The 21928-nt window shown below is 48.7% G+C and overlaps 1 protein-coding gene across 2 annotated transcripts; it reads left to right on the top strand.

Annotated features, from left to right (window-relative positions):
• Positions 1 to 58: 58 nt before the first annotated feature.
• Positions 59 to 21569, top strand: HYOU1 (hypoxia up-regulated 1). Of its 2 annotated transcripts, XM_084860530.1 has the most exons (25): positions 59 to 164; positions 420 to 564; positions 3021 to 3114; positions 4158 to 4236; positions 4612 to 4766; positions 5235 to 5311; positions 5485 to 5666; positions 6260 to 6375; positions 6617 to 6800; positions 7059 to 7193; positions 7378 to 7460; positions 7544 to 7676; positions 7891 to 8078; positions 8508 to 8646; positions 8738 to 8798; positions 9149 to 9231; positions 9555 to 9728; positions 10766 to 10974; positions 11108 to 11195; positions 12961 to 13083; positions 15027 to 15160; positions 15874 to 15958; positions 16697 to 16943; positions 18187 to 18276; positions 19233 to 21569. In XM_084860530.1, the coding sequence occupies exons 2-25, from the start codon at positions 498 to 500 to the stop codon at positions 19292 to 19294; spliced, it is 2988 nt and encodes a 995-aa protein (XP_084716656.1). In that variant the 5' UTR covers positions 59 to 164; positions 420 to 497; the 3' UTR covers positions 19295 to 21569. The 2 variants fall into 2 exon arrangements, with proteins under 2 accessions (XP_084716656.1, XP_084716657.1); XM_084860531.1 differs by lacking the exon at positions 4158 to 4236.
• The last annotated feature ends 359 nt before the right edge of the window (positions 21570 to 21928 follow it).

The raw sequence follows: 21928 nt of genomic DNA, 5'->3' as shown, positions 1-21928 counted from the left end.
GGCGCGCGGCGGCGGGCGCGCCAATGGGCAGGCGCCGCGTCCCGGCCGGGGGCGCCGCGAAGAGGCGGGGCGCCGCGCCGGCGAGCGGCGAGCAGCGAGCAGCGAGCGCGCGTCGCGGCACCGGCAGGCGTTCTGCGGAGGCGCGGCGGAAAGAGGCGAAGCGGGTGAGCGCGGCGCCGGGCAGGGCGGCCGGGCGGGCGCGCCTCCCTCGCTGTTGGCCCTGCCGGCCGCCGGGCGCACGCGGGCGCCTGCTTCCCGCCCGCCGCGGCCGGCCTGCCTGCCAGAGCGCCGCGGCTCCCGGGCCAAGGGCCGGCGCGTCCCTGGCCGCCTGGCGGGCGGCGGCCGCGAGGCGGGCGCCGCCGGGCCGCACCCAGGCGCCCGTGGCGCTGACGCCCGGCTCCCCTTTGCCCCTGACGCAGGGAAGGAAGGCCGGAGCCCCCGGACCGGCCGGCGTGGGAGCGAGCGAAGCGGGCCCCGGAGGGCGCCCCCCGCGCAGGATGGCGCCGGCACCCTCGTGGCCGCTCCTGCCCCTCTTGCTGCTGGCCGGCCTGCCCGCCTATGCCGGTGAGTCCGCGCGCGCGGCGGCCTTGGAGTCGGGCGGCTTCCCGGGCAGGAGCGCTCGGGCCGGGCTCGCGCAGGTGCTGGAGGGGACGCGAAGGAGGCTCCTTCCGCCTGCGCCGTCGCCAGCCACAGGCGCCGCTTCGCTCGGGCCGCTAGGAGGCCGGATGCAAAGGTGCCACCCGCAAGGGCCGGGCCGGGCCGTGCAGCGGCTCGGGAGGCCAGGGGCCAAGGCGAGGGAGCTGCCCGGAGGGGGGGCCCGTGGAACCAACGCCCAGGCTAGCGGCAGTTCTGGCTTGTCCGGAGGGTCGCTGAGAGCCAAAGCGGGGCAGGGCGACGCGCGTGGAGCCTCCGGCACAAGGTAGGCAGGGAGGAGCTGGCCCCCAGGAAGGCAGAATCTTCCTTCGGGATCCCGGGAGGGGCGAGTCCACCGTCGCCTAGAGCAAGAAGCTGTCTCCGTTTAGTCAGATGGAGTCCATGGTAATTCTTCTGAGGAGGGAACCCGCCATGGGCCACGTGTGCCAAGATGCTGATCTTGTGAAGTCCAGAAGGTGCTTTTTAAAAGGCTGATGAACTATCTTTGGTTATTGGGGGGTTTTCAGCTCTGTAGGAAAACGCGTGTCGGCTTGGGGCTCATCAGCAAAGGCAGCCTAGGCTTGGGGTTGTATATGAATTTAGTCCAACTTGTCCTGTTCATTTCAGTGGGTCCACTCTAAGCACAATTAACACTGGGATATAACCTTGAGTTTCAAGGGTGGTTGAGGCCGTTCTAATCTTCATAGGTCTTAGGTTGGCTGATAGTATTTTCTCATGGTTCTGTTGACTTATTTAGACCTATACAGGGGTGGGCAGAAGGTAGATCTTCTGAAGCTTTGGGCCTCAACTCCCATAAGCCCCTGCCAGCATGACCAGTGGTCAGAAATGCAGAGTTAAAGTCCAAAACATCTGGAGATCTTCTTTCTCTCTGCCCCCACTATAAATGGTCTCAGTTTTACCAGATGTACGTTTGAAATAAATACATAATGCTGAGAGATTTCAAACTATTCGTGAGGATGCTGTGATCCTTTTTTCTGGATTTAGACAGTGTTTATCGATGCCTTTATCTCTAAGCTAGACTACTGCAAAGTATTTGGTATGAAAGGGGATGGGATCCTTGAAGGCTTGAAAAGCACCCAGTAGCACAGAACAGAGGAGGCTGCTGAGTTACCAGGAGCATGTTAGCTGCTTGTGCTCCACTGTCCGCACTAGCTCCCTATTGCCTTTCAGGCGCCATCCAAGGTGCTGTGTTTGATGGTTGAAATCCATAATAGCTTGGGTCCAACGTGACTTAGTGGTTGCTGTCCCTGTGAGTAGCTCAGAGCCTCTCTTGGCTGTGCTATCAGTGCTGCCCATCCAGATCAAGAGAGAGCACATAAAGCCATGTGGGGCTGCCTTTGAGGACTTTTTAGAAATTGCAGTTACTGCAGAACATGGCTGCTAGATTACCGAGGGCTGAGCAATATGGTCATATTATGCCTATGCAATGCCAGCTGTATTTCTGGGTCTGATTCAAGGTGCTGGTTTTGAGCTTTAAAGCCCTTCCTGGTTTAGGACTAAGATACTTGAAGGCTACCTGTACATTATGAGCTTCAATGGATAGTTTCCTCCACATGCCCCTGCCACCTGTGGTGAGAAGGGTGGCTACCAGAGAGAGGGCCGTCTTAGTGGTGGCATCCCAGTTGTGGAACATTCTTGCCCAAGAAGTTTGCCTGGTGCCCACTTTATTGTCCTTTCAGCACTAGGCAAAGATAGCCTTAATTTCCTGAGCTTTTTAGACGCAATTTTAATCCTGTGGATTGTTTTATGCTGCTTTTATACTTTTGTAGATTTCAGATTATTTTATTTTTTGTATTGATATTTTAGTTTTCTTCCTTTTGTAAACTGCTGCAGGACTATGAGTGAAGGAGAATATAGAACTCCTTAGAATGAATAAGCAAACACACAAGCATAAAGAGGTGTTTTTGACAGCTGCTCCACAAACAAGATGCGGGTGATGCTGTGAAAATTCCTTCCCATGGAGCATTTCAGATGCACTGTGATACATCTGAGCTTAGACAGGCTTTTGATGACTGGCTAAGCTGATCTGTGGGGCCCAGTTTTAGTTTGGGCCGTGCATTAATGTTTTTTAGCTGAGTATGGTTATATATACATATATGTTTTATTGTATTACATATGCACTTCAGCGTATGCTGCTTAGAGATTTTATTATATTAAGCGGTATATAAGTATTATAAATACGTTAATTAAAACAGGAGATGCATTGAGTGATGGAGTCGTGTGGCTTGATCATGCAGAGTGGATGTCTGGCTGAAGCCTTGAAACTCATTAGAAATATGGGAGGAAAGGGGTGAGGGTGTTGCCTGGCAGTACTTCACTCTGTTCCTGGCGCCAGGTACATTTGACACGATACTTTTGTGCCACAGATTCCTTGGCTGTGATGTCTGTTGACCTGGGCAGTGAATCCATGAAGATAGCAATCGTCAAGCCTGGGGTGCCCATGGAAATCGTCTTAAACAAGTGAGTGGGTGGGTTGGCAACAACCGTTCCTTGAGGGGTTAGCACATTTTAGTAGCACAGAAGGGACTTGACAACTGGATGGAGGAGGCAGAATACCTAATATTGATGGAACACCAAAAGATTATTTTTAGTCTTGATAACTGCAAAGAAAGAAAGAAAGAAATTCAGTCCATCAGAAATGTCAATGCCTTGGCTCCGGATTCAGTATGTAGCCAGGCAAGCCCATAATATCAGCAGCTGACGTATAAAAAGAGAAGAGATTTCATTCACGTTTGTCTCCAAATCTTAGATGTGGTTATTCAGCAGAGAGGGAAGAACGTTTGGCAGAGGGTCAGATGCAGTCCTCTTCCGTTTCTTTATGACGGGGGAGGGGACCCTACAGCCTTTAGCCTAACTTCATGTGCTGTACAGCAGCACCCAGCTGTCTGGGTGATGCAGGCCCACTCTTCCTCTCCAGACCGAACTCTGGGAATTACTTTCTCTTCCTCCCTGTGTGTTTGTGCGCACACGCGTGTGTGTGTGAGAGAGAGAGCGCGAGCGCGCGCGTGCGGGGAAGAAGGGGGAGAGAGTACATAAGAAATAGGGTGGGTGGCACAGCATGAAAGTGATCTGCAATCTTGCAACTCTACCCGCTTCTGACTCCAGCCCAGCCCACCATCAGCTGCAGGCCCCCAATTAACTTTTGTTCTGGATCTACAGCTCTCTGTGGGGAAAATTCTCCCCCTGCACCACCACCCCATGACACGTTGTAGACCTGAATCCTGGCTTGGAAAACCAGTTCTGAGTCTGTCCAGTTGACAGTAATAACTTGGTGGCAGAGCATCTCTTTGCATGCAGAAGCTCCTGGGTTCAATCCCTGGCAACATCTCCAGTTTAAAATGATTCAGTACAGATGATGGGGAAGCTGTCTTTCTGCCCGAGACCCTGCAGGGCCACTTCTAGTCTGAGCAGGCAGTACTGGGCTAGATGGACAAGCAGTCTGACCTGGCATTAGGCAACTTCCTGATCTCCTCTGGAAAGTGTGACCTCCCATCTTGCTTTAGGGAATCTCGGAGGAAAACCCCGGTGACTGTGGTCCTGAAGGAGAACGAGCGCCTCTTTGGTGACAGTGCTCTGGGAATGGTAAGCCCTCGAGTTCTGCTCACACACCACTTCTGCCTCTTCCCTTTTGCCCCACTTACAGCTCCCACAAAGGCACTGTTCCAGGTGCTCCTTAGGAGGTTGGGTCATCCGCTTCCAGAGGAGGGCCTCCTTGACTCTGGCATCCCAGTTCTGGAACCTGCACCCTGTGGGAATCCTGCCTGTACTTGCCTTCATGTGCAATGAGACTTTGGCTTTTTGGAAACAGTGGATACTAAATACTGCTTTGCTTGGTGCTTTCAATATTTTGAACAATTTAATTTTTGAGAGTTTATTATTTGTATTTTTATAGGGGAGGTAATGCTAAACGCTACTCAGGAATCAGCACTGTGTGTTACCTTGCTTCTTTTTTTGTAGGCCGTCAAGAACCCAAAGGTGGCATTCCAGTATTTCCAGGATCTTCTGGGCAAGCACATTGATAACCCCCAAGTGGCACTATACCAGTCGCGGTTCCCAGAGCATGAGCTGGTGAAGGATGCAAGAAGGGGGACAGTCACCTTCAAGCTGTCAGAGTGAGTGGCCAGCAGTGGTATCTTCCTGTATGTCACCTGGAGTACTGCTACAGGGACCTGATTGGTCAAATGCTGTGGTCAGTTTGTACTAGGGTGTGTGCCTCTGTCAGTCTTTTTGGGGCAGTGTTACGCAGAAATAATTATGTCTGTCCATGCCCAAAGGACAGTGGTGAGACGAGGTCAGGGTTTCATTCCCTTCTCCTTGGCAGCCCTTCCTGTCTGGCCTGTGGCAGCAGGTAGTTGTATGTGTTCACAGGCAGCCATTGCTGGAGCTGCTATTGTGATTGGTATCTGTCTGTCATTGCTCAAGGACTTCCTAGAGGGCTCCAGCTCATTCAGGGTTATTGGGGCTTTTTAGGTTTGGCCTGCTGTAAGACTGGATTTCTGCAGTTGTTAAAGAGGTTTCTGAAGGATGCATTTTACAGCTGGGAACAGGAGTGTAGGATTTTATTTTCTTCTTCTTTTCAGCAAAATGCAGTATTCTCCAGAAGAGATCCTGGGCATGGTCCTGAACTATTCTCGAGTGCTAGCTGAGGAGTTTGCAGGTTGGAAATGACTCTGCTGAAGCACAAGAATTGTCTTGACATATGGTGTGGGGTTAGTGAGACAGAGAGAGCGGATAGAAATGCTGGGCCCGTCTATGCCCTGCAAGTAAGTGAAGGAAAACTAAAAGCCATACAAGCAGGAGCTAACTTCCTGCCTTCTCCCCAAATTACAGAACAGCCCATCAAGGATGCTGTAATCACTGTCCCTGCCTACTTCAACCAGGCAGAGAGGAGAGCTGTTCTTCATGCAGCAAAAATGGCAGATCTCAAGGTTTTGCAGCTCATCAATGACAACACAGCTGTGGCTTTGAACTATGGGGTGTTCCGAAGGAAAGACATCAATGCTACAGCCCAGGTGCTTGTGACTGGAGGGAGTAGTGGCTTGGGAGGGGCTGGACCATGTGTGCATGTGGGGGGGGGGACAGCCTTTTCTCTAGGGCTGAAGCTCATTGTGCCTCTGTTGTACTACTTAGAAAGCACTAGGAATTTGGACAGGCCACTCTACTTTGTAAAAGAGAGCTGGATGCATGGCATTAACAGATTTGTGTAAAGGAATTATAAGAGTTCAAAGGCCTGGCAGAGGTGCTGCTTGAATACAAGCATCTTGTGTAAGGCTATAACTCCAGGGCAGAGCACATGCTTCACACATAGAACTTCTCAGATTCAGTCTCCAGCATCTCCAGTGAAAAGGCTCAGATAGGTAACAGGTGAGGGAAAGATTCTTCTCTGCTTTAGATGCTGTTGCCAGTCAAAACAGACAGTATTGGGCCAGATGGACCAAGGGCTTGATTTCTTTAAGGCCAAGTCTCTCCCTCTCTCTCTCTCTCTCTCTCAAGAGAGGACAGTCCTGACTTCCCCAAACCATCTGCATACCATTCTTCAGCTGATGGCACATGCATTTCTGCTCCTTCCTGCTTTTTAAAGCCTTGGTTCTTTATCAATTTCCAGAATATCATGTTTTATGACATGGGAGCAGGCAGCACCGTGTGCACCATCGTGACCTACCAAACTCTGAAAACTAAGGACTCGGGAACCCAGCCTCAGTTGCAGATCCGGGGTGTTGGGTAAGAGCTCAACCCTTGGCAGTAGACCTCTAGTTTGCTAGGAAGTCAGGAGAGTGGGATATGCAAGGTAGAGCCTCTGTCAGCCCACACTGGGGGAGGTCTTTACATGCAGCCAAAGTGTTGGAAGGGAAGAGGCACCAGGCTGCGGCGAGACAAGCAGTAGCCAGACGGGCGGTTGTTGGGCTTACTTGGAAGTAGCCCTGGCTTGAGTACCTGCCTCAACCACCTGTTGTCTGCTCAGGTTTGATCGCACGTTGGGCGGGCTGGTGATGGAGCTGCGCCTTCGAGACCATCTGGCTAAACTCTTCAATGAGCAACATTCATCAAAGGATGTCCGGAAAAACCTCCGATCCATGGCCAAGCTGCTGAAGGAAGCCAATCGCCTGAAAACTGTGCTAAGTGCCAATGCTGACCACATGGCCCAGGTAGGCTGTGTGCAGGGAAATGGGTGGGTGTTGAATGCCTCACATTTGGAGTCTGATAAATGGGTTGGAGAACAGCAAGCCACCTTCTGGTGTTGCCTTCGGGATGCTCTGGAGAAGCAGGGGGGATGTGGTGACTTTGAGAGGAGGTGAAACACTCTTTCTCTTCTCACACACCCCTTTCTTGGGGACTTTGTGGTGAAATGCTGCATCGGAAACAGCGTGTGACATGGGATGCTCTTGGCTTCTCTCCCTTCCCAGGTCGAGGGCTTGTTAGATGACATCGACTTCAAGGCCAAAGTTTCACGGCAGGAATTTGAGGCTCTGTGTTCCGACTTGTTCCAGCGGGTTGCAGGACCTGTACAGCAGGCACTTAGCAGTGCTGAGATCAGTCTGGTAGGTATAGAAGTCTTCTCTTGGTAGAGGGTCTGTGTAACTTAGAAAGTACAGGCAAGGGGCAGGAATCCCTTTGTGCATTGCTCTTGTCACTTAGATCTGTAGACCCAGAATTCTAGGTTCAGAACAGGTGGCTCAACCTAAGCTCCCTAGAATCAGATATGTATTCTTCTCTGATTCCTAGAATGAAATTGACCAGGTGATTCTAGTTGGTGGTGCCACTCGTGTGCCGAAGGTGCAGGAATTTCTGCTAAAAGCAGTCAGCAAGTAAGTGCCAGACCAATCTTGGGTGCCCTTCCCCTCCCATCACTCCTTCTGGCATGTAACTTTTCCTCTGTTGCCAACCTCAGGGATGAGCTAGGCAAGAACATCAATGCAGACGAAGCAGCTGCGATGGGTGCTGTCTACCAGGCAGCTGCCCTGAGCAAAGCCTTCAAGGTGAAGCCTTTCATTGTCCGTGATGCGGCTGTTTTCCCCATCCAGGTGAGCTGTGCCTCATTATTAAGGGGAAGGGGAAGGGGCATATGGTGAGGGGTGTGAACGGGGCAACAAGCCCATCTCGGAGTTCTGTCTGAAGCAGCCAAAGAAGTGCTGATCTTGTACGTCTTGACAAGATACCTGCTGACTCGGGGATGGGCTGTTCAGCGTGGTAGCGTCTGAAAGATGCACAGACTGCCTTCTCCTCCCCAACCCCTAGGTCGAGTTCACCCGTGAGGTGGAAGAGGAGGATAAATCCAAGAGTCTGAAACACAACCGGCGGATCCTTTTCCAGCGTATGGCTCCATATCCCCAGCGCAAGGTCATCACCTTCAACCGCTACACAGATGACTTTGAGTTCCATGTCAACTATGCAGATATGGGCTTCCTAAGCGAGAGTGACTTGCAGTAAGTACATTTGTGGGCGGGCAGGCACACTGTCTCTTTCTCATTTTCCCCCTGTTATGGCTGCTCCCGTTGCCTGTGCGCTTGCCTTATGAAGGGAAGAATTCCAGGTGACGAAGCTCGCACACACCTTGTGTTTAGGTTTAAGAGTGTAACCTAATTTGCTCTCCCAGAGCCGATTGCTTTGCCTTGCCTCCAAGAGATGCATCGCTGTCCTACTGCACTGAGCACTCTGTTTGTTCCCATCTGCGTGGACTTGGCGGTGAACAGCCAAGAAAAAAAATCTGTATTGTCTGTTTGGGGTTCAGTATTTCTGCAAGGTGTTGTAGTCCCCATGGTGACGCTGGAGGCTGGAAATGGGAGAAGGTGGGAGCTCTGACAAGCCATTTGACTTTCCTGTCTCAACTCTCGCTCTTGCATTGGTCTTTGCAGGGTTTTTGGGTCCTTGAATCTCACACGGGTGAAGCTGCATGGTGTGGGTGAGAGCTTCAAGAAGCATCTGGATTATGAGTCTAAAGGCATTAAGGCTCATTTCAACATGGACGAGAGTGGTGTGCTGAGCCTCGATCGCGTAAGTGCCCTTGTCACTGTACCCTGCCTCTCTGGCTCCATCACTGGGCCATCCTATCCAGTCTCACGGTGCTGTGTGCATCATCTTCCAGGTAGAATCTGTGTTTGAGACTTTGGTGGAGGACAAGCCAGAGGAGGAATCCACACTAACAAGTAAGTCCTTCAGGTTGCAGCAGCACTGCTGCCTTACACCCCATCATGTAGCCAGCATTATGCCAGTGAGCTTCCTCCCGGTTCTCAGCATGACCTGAGGGGAAAGGAGGTGGGGAAAGGGCCCTCTACTCTCTTTTTGGCCCTCAGCTCTCCAAAGCAACCAAGCTGTGGCTGCAGAGTTCTCCGCTCCACTGTCCCTGACTACCTTTAATAGTCCAACGTGTGCCAGAGACAGTGCAACCAGAAATGTTGCAGCCACTCCTGAGGGGATGGTCAGGTGGCAGGCAGGACCAGGGTCTTGAATATGTGGACCATGAATCCATCTGAGGCATGTGTCATCTTTTGGGCAGAGCTTGGAAACACAATCTCCAGCCTCTTTGGAGGAGGCAGCCCTGTTACAGAAGCAGCGGAAAATCTGACTGAGACAGTTCAGGTGAGCTCTATGGTGCTGGCTGTGGACAGGCCACCAACTTGGATGCAGGGCTTGAGCCTAATGCAGATGTCAGCAGGGACTGAAAAGGGGTACAAGGTATAATAAAAGGATGGGGGAGGAACGTGACCCAGCCCAAGACATTGTGCTCTTGGCCAGGACTGTAGGAAGCACTTGCAGAGCCAGGAGGAATCCTTGATAGGTAATGGTTTGAACATGGTGTTCGGTTGGGCCTGCTGGGTCCCTCCAGAAACCTGGCTGAAGAAACCTAGCTGTACAAGGTTCCTATGCCTGACCCTTGGGCATTTCCCCTCCTTGCTGTCCAGGAGGAAGAGGAGAGCCAAGCAGAATCGGGCAAGGAGGACCAGAAGGATGATGCAGGGGGTGCTAGTGAGGAGGATGAAAAGCAGTCGCCACCTCCAACTCAGGAAAAAGCTGCTGGAGACACTTCTGCAGCAGAGGACCAGCAAGAAGATGGGGGAGAGAAGCCCAACTCTCAGGTGAGCAAACAACAAGATTCCCTGAAGTGCTTCCTCTTTATCTGATAAGGAGCAAGGGTGAAGGCCTCCCTGCAGGTGGAGTGGGCAGAGAGAGCATTTCTGTTTCAAGCTCCAAACACCTGAGCCACCAAAATCTTTGCCTGCTTGTTGGAGAGGGATTGGACTTTTGCTTTCACAGTCTGATATCTGTGGGGTTGTGCAGGTATCTCTGAAGAGTTGGCATCTGCCCTGCATTGAGCCTGTTTTAGGGTGGTGGGTTTGTTTTAATGCTCGTCCCATATTTTCCTTCTGGTACTGTCTGAGCCAGCACATACCCTGCTCTCTGCCCTCAGAGATGCTCCTTCAGTTACTTGGAAAATCCTTTGTGATCTGGCCAGCCTCAAAGATGCTTCCTTGGCATGACTGGCTTTTCCAAGAGCCAGTCTCTTAAGTGTACCATCTGTGTGACAAATTAAAACAAGGATAATGCTAGAATCCAATGGGTTCATCCCATGAAGCTGAATGTACTTCTTCACACAACAAATAGTTAAACTATGGAATTTGCTACCACAAAATCTAGCGATGGCCACCAATTTGGATAGCCTTAAAAGCGGATTGGACAAATTCATGCATGATAAGGCTGTCGATGGCTACTAGTCATGATGGCTAAATATTACCTCAGGTATCAGAGGCAGTATGCCGATGTACACCAGTTGCTGGGGAACATGAGTGGGAGGGAGCTGTGGCATTCATGCCCTGCTTGTGGGCTTCCCTTTGCGGCCTTTGGGCACAGTGGGAACTCAAGTCTGGCCTAGATAGGCTTTGAATCTGATTCAGCTGCAGGTCTTCCTGTGTTCTTAAGGACACATGGAGAGGCACTCCTGATGGTTTTGCCACAACTCTGGTTCTCGCTTCCTCCAGGGTCACATCAGAGCCCAGCCAACTAGATTCCAGAAGTGGGGGGCTCAGTCTAAAAGCAAAATGAGCCTGTTGAGTTTTTAATCTAACTGGTACCTGAAAACATCCTCTGTTTCGCCTGGAATTACTTGTGTGTCTAGGAAGCCCAAGGGAAGCCAGAGACTGAGAAGCGGGAAGAGCCTGCAAACAGCCCTGAGGGTAATGGTGGCAAAGCAGCAGCAGAGGACGAGGAGGAGAAAAAGCCAAAGCCTCCCAAGAAGCAGAAGCTGGTGGAGGAGATCACGGTGGAGCTGGATGTGAACGATGTGCCAGAGTTGCTGCCAGAAGAGCTGCAGGACTCCATCAAGAAGTAGGTTTGGGGGGATCTGCTTGTCATGCAGAGGGAGGTGGGATGAGTTGTGCAGAGAGGTGCTTTTATTGGTGCCATCAAGAGAACGTTGTGACCTGGGCACTTTGTTCTTCCCACCCTTTTCCAACATCAGGTTGCAAGACTTGACAGAAAGAGACCTAGAGAAACAGGAGAGGGAGAAATCAGCCAACAGCCTCGAGGCCTTCATCTTTGAGACCCAGGTAAGGAGAACAGACCAGGAGGAAGAAATGGCTTTAGGAGATTCTGCATGTTGCTTCAGAATATCCAGGCCCCAGAAAAACATTGGTTAGCCAAAGCTTTGCTGCCAGTTGACTTGTGTGTCTTCCCTGGATCCAGAGATCTACACTAACTTTTGTCCAGTCACTAATACCCCATTTCTGAGCAAAGTACTTGAAAAGGTGGTGGTGATCCAGCTTCAGGCATTCTTGGGTGAAACTGATGACCTCGATCCATTCCAGTCTGGATTCATGTCTGGTTTCAGGATGGAATTGGCCTTGGTTGCCCTGATGGAGTACCTTCTTAAGGAGAGGAGTAGGGGAGTGCGACCCTGTTGCTTCTTTTTGACTGTTAACTTTTGATACCGTTGACCGCGGTACCCTTCTCAACCAACTCTGAGTTGGGATTTGGGGGCACTGTTTCACAGTGGTCACTTACAGGGTCAGTTCCAGAGAATACCACTGAATGACTGTGCCTCGGCTCCCTGGCAGTTGCACTGTGGGGTGCCACAGGGCACTATTTTGTCCCCAGGGTTGTTCAGCACCTATATGACGCTGTTGGGAGCGGTCATTAGGAGATCTTGGGGCAAGGTGTCATCAGTATGCTGAAGACATGCAACTCCTTTTCTCTGTAACTCAAAGTCAGGAGAGCCTGTACGTGTTCTAAATCGGTGCCTGGATGCAGGCCAATAAATTGAATCTGAATCCTGATAAGACAGAGAGACCCTGTGACTGGGTGGTTCTGAGATACAGGGATTGGATTGTTTACCTTTTCTAGAAAGGGTTGCAATCCCTGTGCAAGAACAGGTCCAGAGTTTGGGATGCTCCTGGATCCGTCTTTGTTACTGGAAGCCAGGCTCAGAGTGCCCAGTGGCTCAGAATGCCCATTACCAACTTTGGCTGGTGCAGCAACTATGCCCGTTCCTGGGTAGGGATTGCCTAGCCACTGTGGTTCATGCACTAGTAACCTCATGACTAGATTGCTGTAATGCGCTCTACATGTAGCTGAACTTGTACCCGGTCCGGAAGCTGCAGCTACTGCAGAATGCAACAGCTTGGATACTCAGTCAAGTGGCTGCCTATTAGCTACTGAGCCATTTTCAGGGTTATGTTGTTGACATACAAAGCCCTAAACAACTTGGGACCGGGACACTTAGCAAACCGCCCTCCCCTGTATATACCCCACCAACCTTTAAGAACTTCAGAGGAGGCCTTGCTGGTTATTCCGTGACCAACAGAACATTGCCATGTAATACCTCGAAGGCAGGCCTTCTCAGTCTCAGCACCCACCCTCTGAAACACCCTCTGCATGCCATTCAGGAGACAGAAAATGTGGTATGTTTTAAATGCCTCCTGAAAATGCACTTGGTCACCCAGGCTTTCCCTGGCTGTAATTAATTGCAGTTAATCATATGCTGCCCCATCATATCATTCTTTGCGTTGCTTTTTATTGTTATTGTAGTTGAAATTGTTTTTAATAGTGTATTTTAATTAGTGGCTTTTAATATTTGTGTAAACAGATTAGATTTTATTATATTAAGTGGTGTATAAGTATTAATAAGTAAATTATGACAACACTGTCCTTGAGCTGTAAGAGAATTTAGAATAGGCAGAGGAAGTTACTGTGCTTTCCTTGGCCAAATTCCTTTGATCAGGAAGAGCAAATAAAGCTAACGCTGCTGTTTGATGAAAATTCCCTAAGTTGCATAGAAACTTCCACAAGAGAAATTGCTTTTTTTTCACTTACCAGGACAAGCTCTATCAGGAGGAGTACCAGTTTGTTTCAGCTGAGAAAGAGAGAGAGGAAATTTCCAAGAAGCTGAGTGAAGTTTCCAGCTGGATGGAAGAGGAGGGTTATACAGCCACAACTAAGGTTGGAACCTTATAGATACCCTCCTCTCTGAACCTTTCAAAGCTTCAGTTAGAGATTGAAGATTCACAGTGTGCGCTTCATGTGGGTTATCTTCACTGTAGAAGTGATATTCCCTTGTCAGAGGGTTTAACGATCTTAGATAGATCTAAGCAGTTGTCAGAATTGGAGAAACAGAAGTAAGTCATTAGTTTTGGCTAATCAAGGCATCTTGTAACGTGGCACCTGGCTGCTGCTTCCTCCTGGCACCCACATGTGAGTGTCGCTTTTGACCTCTTTGCTTATGTGCTTTCTTCATAGAATCATAGAATAGTAGGGTTGGAAGGGGCCTACAAGGCCATCGGGTCGAACCCCCTGCTCAGTGCAGGAATCCAAGTCAGAGCATCCCTGACAGATGGCTGTCCAGCCTCGTCTTGAATGCCTCCAGTGTGGGAGAGCCAACCACCTCCCTAGGGAATGGGCTCCATTGTCGTATTGCTGTAACAGTCAGGAAGTTTTTCCTGATGTTCAGCCGGAATCTGGCTTCCTGTCACTCGAGCCCATTATTCCATGTCCTGCATTCTGGGATGATCGAGAAGAGATCCTGGCCTTCCTCTCTGTGACAACCTTTCAAGTACTTGAAGAGCGCTATCATATCTCCCCTCAGTCTTCTCAAGGCTAAACATGCCCAGTTCTTTCAGTCTCTCTTCATAGGGCTTTGTTTCCAGTCCCCTGATCATCTTTGTTGCCCTCCTCTGAACCCTCTCCAGTTTGTCTGCATCCTTCTTAAAATGTGGTGCCCAGAACTGGACACAGCACTCCAGATGAGGCCTAACCAGTGCTGAGTACAGGGGAACTAGTACTTCCCGGGATTTGGAAGCTATGCTTCTATTAATGCAGCCCAAAAGAGCATTTGCCTTTTTTGCAGCCACATCACATGGTAGGCTCATATTCACCTTGTGATCTACAACAGTTCCAAGATCCTTCTCACTTGTAGTGTGGTTGAGCCACGTATCCCCCATCTTGTAACTGTGCATTTGGTTTCTTTTTCCTAGGTGCACAACTTGGCATTTATCCCTATGAAATGTCATTCTGTTCTTTTCTGCCCAGCGCTCCAGTCTATCCAGATCACTTTGAATTTTGTTTCTGACTTCCAAAGTATTAGCTATCCCGCCCAATTTGGTGTCATCTGCAAATTTGATCAGCATTCCCTGCACCTCCTCCTCCAAGTCATTAATACAAATGTGGAAGAGCACTGGGCCCAGGACTGAGCCCTGTGGTACCCCGCTCGTTACCTCTCCCCAGTTTGAGAAGGTCCCATTGATAAGCACTCTTTGAGTCTGATCCTGTAGTCAACTGTGGATCCACCGGATCATTGTTTCCTCTAGCCCACTTTGAGCTAGTTTGCTCATCAGGATATCATGGGGCACTTTGTTGAAAGCTTTGCTGAAGTCGAGGTATATGATGTCTACAGCATTCCCACGGTCCACAAGGGAGGTGACTTGATCAAAACATGAGATCAGATTCATCTGGCAGGATTTGTTCTTGGATTGCTTTATCATCTGCTCCAGAATTTTCCCAGGGATTGATGTCAGACTGACTGGTCTGTAGTTCCCAGGTTCCTCCTTTTTACCCTTTTTGAAGATAGGGACAACATTAGCCCTCCTCTAGTCATCTGGCACTTCCCCCGTCCTCCATGATTTCTCAAAGAGAATAGACAGTGGTTCTGAGAGTTCTTCATATTGAGACAGGCAACTCTCCTAGGTCTTGATACATTAATAATGGCCCAGCTGTCACTGTTGTGTTCCTGGAGTCTCCAGGGATGTTCATCTTGCCTTTGTGGAAACTTAAGCCTGTGGGTCATTTGCTTCTGCTACTTGAGCCTCCATCTCATCAGTAACATCTGCAACCTGGGGTTTGTACCAAGACAGTATCTCAATAGTTTTAATTTTTTTTCCATTTCACAGGAGCTGAAGGAGAGGCTGTCTGAACTGAAGAAACTGTGCCGGAGCCTTTTCTTTCGTGTGGAGGAGAGAAGGAAATGGCCAGACCGTCTGGCTGCCCTGGAAAGCTTGCTCAATCACTCCAGTATCTTCCTCAAGTATGAAAGGCCAAGGCGTGTTTAGTGGGAGAGGAGACTTGGGATGGGGCAGAGGGTTCTGCGTTGTTCATACAAGCAGTTTGTTGGCTTCTAGCAGCTTAGATCAGCTCTCAGGATTGGGGTGTGCATGCGCACACGCTACCAGAGGCTTGTCTGGGTTTGCTTTTCCTGTCAGGGGGCAATATTTTGTAGTAGGCATAAATATCCAGCCGATTTTTTCTTGCACAACGCTTCATATTTTGTGTAAAATGCAGTGTTGTTGGTTCCATGTTTTTGTCACCAGCTGGGAAAGGAAAACAGGCTTCAGAACTTGGGGTCAGGTGTTGTTGAGTCCAAACAAACTGGGACTTCTGCTCACTAGAAAATGCCCTGCGTTATAACCACCTCCTGAGGCTTCATCCAGTGTCTGTCTCACATTTACATTTTGTTGTCAAAGTGTGAATACATTATTTAGCTTCCCATTATGACTCGAAACATACTCTCCTTTTATATGAAAAACATCAGGATTCTTTCTGCTGTGCCCTGTCCTAGATATCTGTCCAATTCCCAGAATTCCGGTTGTCAACTTTCCTAGAATAGTTAAACTGAAGTGGTCTTAAGCAGCAGTTACTGGGTGTGCAGGAGTCCATCGCACCAACTGAAGAATTTAATACAGGTGTAAATTGTGCTGCAGGGCAAGAGGGAATGGGCATGTTTCTTGTTCACTTTTTCAGAGGAGCTCGGATGATCCCAGAGGTTGATCAGATATTCACAGAGGTGGAGCTGAGCACCTTGGAAAAAGCTATAAATGAGACAGTGGTAAGATGGGGTGCAGGGGTCACAAAGGGTACAGATGGTGTCTCTTCTGTCCTAGGCTACAAAAGATGTCCCATTTGGTTCACAAGTGATCATATGTAGAGCCCTGCTTGATCAGATCAAAGGCCTACCTAGTCCAGCATCCTGTTTCCCACAGTGGCCAACCAGATGCCTCTTGAGAAGCCCACAAGCAGGACATGAAAGCAATAACCCTCTCCTGCTTCACTCCCCAGCAGCTGGTTTCAGTGGCATACTGCATCTGAACCTGAAGTCTGAATATAGCCAACATGACTAGTGGTCACTGATGGTCCAATCCTCCATGCATTTTTCCATCCCCCTTTCTAAACCTTCTAGATTAGTGGTCATCATTGCAACTTGTGCAGGTGAATTCCATAGGTTAATTGTGCACTGTGTGAAGAAGCACTTTCTTTTTGTCTGTCCTGAGTCTCTTGCCAATCAGTTTTTTGGGGGATGGTTCTGGATTCTAGTATTACAAGAGAGGAAGAACTTCTCCCTAAAATTATGCTTCCTTGCAACTCTTTATCAACCTAAAAAGGTGGTCTGGGTATGGCTTAGGAGAGGCCATGTGGGGCTTGTAAGCACTTATGATCCAAAGTGCAGTGGAATTTGTCCCCTAAGAAGGCTGCCAGTGGCTGTCAGTGAGCAGCACTAAGCAAGGCTGGTCTTGTCAGGTGGAGACTAAAAAATAATGCCTCGCCCTGGGTTTGCTTTGTTTTTTAGCTGTGGAAGAACGAGACTCTGGCAGAGCAGCACAAGCTGCCACCCACGGAGAAGCCCACTCTGCTTTCCAAAGACATTGAGCTGAAGATTGCAGCCCTGGACAGGGAGGTGCAATACCTCCTCAGTAAGGCCAAGTTTGCCAAGCCCAAGAAGAAGGAGAACGCAACGAAGACAGATGCAGACAACGATACCACTGTGCCTCCTGAGAATGAAAAGGTCATTCCTCCAAAGGAGGAGAAGCAAGAAGGTGAGCAGGTCTCATGGCAACTGTAGTCTAGGCTATACACTCTCTTCCTTCCAGACTCTTTGATATTTGAAACGGTTGAAGACCGCTTGGCTCAGAGTGCTTTCACCTCTGGCTTCCTCTACTAGTTTTTCTGTTGGCTGCACTGTGATGGGATGAGAAATCTCTGACCCACAGAGATTCCTTGGCTCTCTCCAGGGTGGGGCCTGGTCTGCAAGCATCCCCCCCTGGAGGAGTTCCCACTGCTATGTCTGATCACAGCTCGGAGATAGCAGCAGGGATGCAGGTGGTGGGGCTCAGCCAGTGCTAGGAGGAGCCATTCCTGCCAGCACTGGCCGGATCTGTTCATGCACCATGTGCGGTCTCCGTGGGATGGCACACAGAGGAGCCGCTCCTCCCAGTGCCAGCCAGGTCCCTTCCTCCATGCCTCTCAGCATGAAGAAAAGCAAAATGGGTGAGGCAGGGGCAACATCAGTGGGTGTGGTCACACACATTAACATCCAAACTCCGGAGGGTACTGTGCGGGGCAGTTCCCACGCACACCTCAAACATGTTCCCCACCCTATAATTTGTAATGGTTAGATATATTTGGGGGGAATGTAGGGGGTGCAATTTGTAGTGAGTTCGTTGCTGAGCAATAGAGTGGACTTCACAGCATTCCTATATGCTCTTTGTAGCCACCTAGCAACCTGTGTACTTTGGCCTAGCTGGCAGCTTTATAGTTAAATAGGAAGGCCTCACATACAGCTTCTACCTTGGAGATGTTCTGTCCAGCTGGTGACCTCTCCCTGCTCAAGTATGGGTAGGTTCCGCTTCTCCTAGGAAAGAGAGCCCCCTTTCCTTGAATGAGCTGAGGTAGCTGTCAGCTCCTGAATTAAGCTGAGAGAGACTTCCAAAATCCAGCCTACTGTCTCGCTCCAAGGGGGAATAGCACGCTACCGGCCTGGAGAAACTTTGGTCCTAGGAACAACTTCTTGTCTGTCTTGGGGATCCAGATAGGACACCCAGCCATGGCAACTTCATTGGCTGATGGAGGTGTGAGCTTGCTTTGTATTTCTACTTTGTATCTATTTTCTATCAATAAACTCATCCTTTTGCACACATGGCTTTGTTTAATTAATTTGACTGGGACCTGACAGAATCAGGACCCCAGTTCAATATAGCATTCCCCAGAAAATCTGCTGTTCCGTGCATTGAGTCTTTTAATGCAGCAATCTGCAACTGTGGATACTTTTTTCCCTGCTAGGAGCAGATAAATTGGAAGATGCCATCCCAGCCAAAGAACCACCCACAGAGGAGAAAGCACCTTTGGATGATGAATTGGGACCACACACAGGTAAGGAGACCTCAGGATAAGAAAACCAGAATTCCATAAGCTGCAATTGATCTTCCTTGTTTCCCACATTATAATGGCTTACAGGAACCTCCTAGAATCATGCAGTTTTATACCATTTGCTGGGAAACGTGGGTGGGAGGGTGCAGTTGTGCTTCTTTCGTGTTTGTGGGCTTCCAAGAGGTATCTGCTTAACCACTGGGAACAGAATACTTGGACTAAATAGGCCTTTGGTCTGATTCACCATGGCTCTTCCTATGTTCTTAAAATTCAAACTGACCAATTAATAGCCTACAAGGACCTGATGATGCATTCTCCAGGTGATTTCTTCAGTGCCTCCTAGATTTGGGGATCTATCAACTTGGCATATTCTTTATTCAAAGATACTTCCAGAAAAGGGGTGTGTGGGAGGGAAGAGGCTGGGTTTGTTTCAGTATTCCACAAATGTTACTTTTTTTATCCTGCAATATGCCCACTAGCTAATTCTTACCTTCTACATACGTGTTACACCCAAAACCCCAAAAAATTATTAAAACCATGAGACTTCTCTTCCTACTCATTTTTGGAAATATTTTAAATATGTAAAATCCCTATGATTATCCATATGAGCACACTGGATTTGCCACTGGGAATCATGGAGAGCCAAATCCCTTGGAAGTTCAGCTACTATTGGCAAATGCACCCTTAAAAAAAATCCCTGTAAATAACAGTTTGGGTTAGGCATTTAACAGTGGCATCCTTTTGCCTCTCCATTCCAAACGCCCCTCCATCCATCAGCCACATTTGTTCCTGCTCTTGCATTGTTGTTTCTGTTCCACCTGGAAGAAAGTGCTCCAGGACTATTTGAGTTCAAGTATCAAACTTAGATTTCTGGGTATTTTGATTTGAAAATTTGTCTTGTGTGCTGTACGTTTATTCATTTTATTCTTTCTTTGTTCATTTTTATATCTTTATTTCAGATCCACAGACAGACAAGAGGTCTGAAACAAAGGAAGACATCAGAACCAATGATGAATTATAACATATTCTCAAATCCCCCTGTGCATCAACACCTATTTATTTACAGTTAACTCCATTGTTTTTATAATGGACCTGGTTAGTGGAACATGGCACAAACTGACAACAAAATGCAATGGGTGTTCTTTTCTTTGCTGCTGGGAATTTCCATGTTGCTGATTTTGTGTGTTGTCTTGCCTCTTTACTTCCTTTGTTTAAAGATGACTTTCAAGTCACTTGGAAACTCCCACTGTTCTTGACAGAACTCTCCCTGGAATTGCCACTTCTGACTGATAGATTAAATCTACCTGACATTGTTCTAGGAAAAGACACTTGACGCAAGTGTTCTGGGCTATGCCTTATCTTGTGAAGAGCAGTGTACATTACTGTGTTTGCAAGTGTTCTCCCTGCACATGGAAGTAACAAATTGGAATCTTCTGTTTCAGCCTCATAACGTTCTTACTATGGTGTATGGACAAGGCCTGGATGAGCAGTTCCTTTATGTCCTTATCCTAGGGTTGTTGATGCCAGTTCTGTCTTTGGTCTCTGTGCAACAGAAAGTGGTAAGACAGAAGTGGAATGTAACGGAAGTGGAAATAGTCAAAAAGAAAACAGAAATGCTCAGATGGTAGTCATAACCTGCGCCCAAAAGCAGGTTTTTAATACCTAGACATATAATAGCAGGTGTAGCCATTAACAAGGTAGCACAGGGGACTGGCATACATAAACCAACTTTCCATCAACAGTTACTGATGTTGGCAACGCATACCTAATGCCAGTTATTTTTAAGGGGCCGTGAGACTATGGTGTTGTAATAAAAGTGGAGCTGATCTATCCAACCAAAATAAGGTTCGTATTCCTCTTTAAATTGATATTAAGGTACAGGTTTTCCTTGTGTATTTTCTTTGCTCCTTGAGTTCTTGGTCTCTGCTTTCTAATAGCCTTCCTAGCGATCCTGGGTACTGTTCTTAACTTCGGCATTTCCTTGTGCTTTTCATGTGCTCATTTGGAAGTTGGCTTACAAAGTTTGCTGTCTTGTGTGTGTGTGTTTTTATTTAATTGCTCAATTACCCTACCTTGCAACTGAACTTCCCTATTCAGCCAGTGAGTAGTGTAGGAAGGACAGTTTTGGCTATAGGACAAGAAATCCTGATGCTTCAGTTTTCAGAAGCCAAGTAAGTCCATCTGCACATTAGCTAGGATATATGCCCAAAGGTGTCATTACAGGGTGGAGGAAAAGCCTTTTCAACCTTCTTCCATTTTCACTCAGAAAAACAACAACCCAACTTTGCTCCAAAGAGATACTTTCTTGGAGTGTGATGAGATCCTTTTGTCTTCAACACTACTGCCCAATTACTCATTGGCTCAAAGCAAACACTGCCTGCTAGTCTCTAAAATCACTTTGGAAACTTGCATGCTTTTCATGAGTGAACTGTAAGATGTGTTTGTCAAACCCTGCAGCTTTGAGGAACTCTTTATCCTGTGTATTTAGGTAGCAGTTCTATGCCAAATACAACTTCCCAGAGCAAGGCAGGCATGAAAAATTAATAGTAAATTGTGTGCTGCGAAGTGTAAACCCCTTTCATTTCAGTAAGGTGGTTTACACTCATGCAGTGCTTGGAAATTTTGAGCAGCCATCTTTCCCCTGCTGTTCTTTGAAATTGTGTATGTATGTGCACACACACTCTGTCTTTGCCTCTGTTAAAATGTGCATTGTAGAATTGGACTTTGATGAAAATGGAATTTCAGAACTTATTAAAAACCAACTGTTTCTGCATACCTCTTTTGGGAAGAAAGTGCATTCTACTGTGAGTCCTGATAAAACCATTGGAATCTGAATGTAAAATTCTTGAGGAATGTTAGTCCTGTGCTGTGTCTTTCTTTTGATTTTCTCACTTTGAACATGGCGGGCTTACAAGTTGTATTTCTTTTATGGACATGAAATTGGGAATAAGTAGGGGGGTTCCCTCTTCTTTCCTCTGCTGCTGTCTTTTGAGAATTCATTTGTCTAAAACCCAGCCAAGCCCAACCTGGAAAGCTATTGGGTCAAAGAGTGTTGCACTGTCACCTCGTGTTCTCTGCGGAAACGTTGTGCAACTTCCCTTTGCCACATTGGCACTTATTCAGCTGTGGTGTCTGGAGTTGTTTGTTTTACATCAGTGTTCAGGTGCTTGTCAGTTCTGTTTTTTGGGAGGGAGGGAAGAAGAAATGGGGTAGTGGTGTTCAAATTTAAATAATTCACTTGAAATGTATTTGCTCCTTTTGAAGAATGGTTTCAATAAAATTATTCGCTTTTCTACAGTCTTTTTACCCTTCTTAAACAGAAAATCGAAAGAAAGACATTGCCTGAAACAGCGGCCCTACGCGGGAGGAGCTTCTGTTTGGGTCTGCCTGGTGGCGCCACAGCAGGTATCCTCGCAAAGCAGGTGCGCCCTTCTGCAGCTGGCACGCCTCTGGGCCTGACGGGCGCGCTGGGTCACCGGCGGAGTTCTGGAAGGCGCGGGGCCCCCTCCTGCGGCCCTCCTCCTCCGGCCGCGCCCCGCCCCGCCCCGCCCGGCTCCTCCGCGCAGGGCCGACGCCTCTGCTGCGTGCTGCCGAGAAGCGGGCTCCGGCGTGGATCCGGCCTTGCCGTCAGCTCCCGCCAGTGGCGGGCGGGGGC

This window comes from Heloderma suspectum, chromosome 6, assembly GCF_057233095.1.
Source record: "Heloderma suspectum isolate Gila_16-S chromosome 6, 16-S_ref, whole genome shotgun sequence".
Classification (NCBI taxonomy): Eukaryota; Metazoa; Chordata; class Lepidosauria; order Squamata; family Helodermatidae; genus Heloderma; species Heloderma suspectum.
The sequence above is the reverse complement of the archived record's forward strand: the minus strand, read 5'-3'. Positions and strand labels throughout refer to the sequence as shown.

Coding starts and splice junctions, on each gene's coding strand:
- HYOU1 (XM_084860530.1), top strand. CDS start 498: ATGGCGCCGGCACCCTCGTGGCCGCTCCTGCCCCTCTTGCTGCTGGCC. Junction 7,194..7,377: donor GCAGTGCTGAGATCAGTCTG/GTAGGTATAGAA, acceptor TCTGATTCCTAG/AATGAAATTGACCAGGTGAT. Junction 8,647..8,737: donor GTGTGCTGAGCCTCGATCGC/GTAAGTGCCCTT, acceptor ATCATCTTCCAG/GTAGAATCTGTGTTTGAGAC.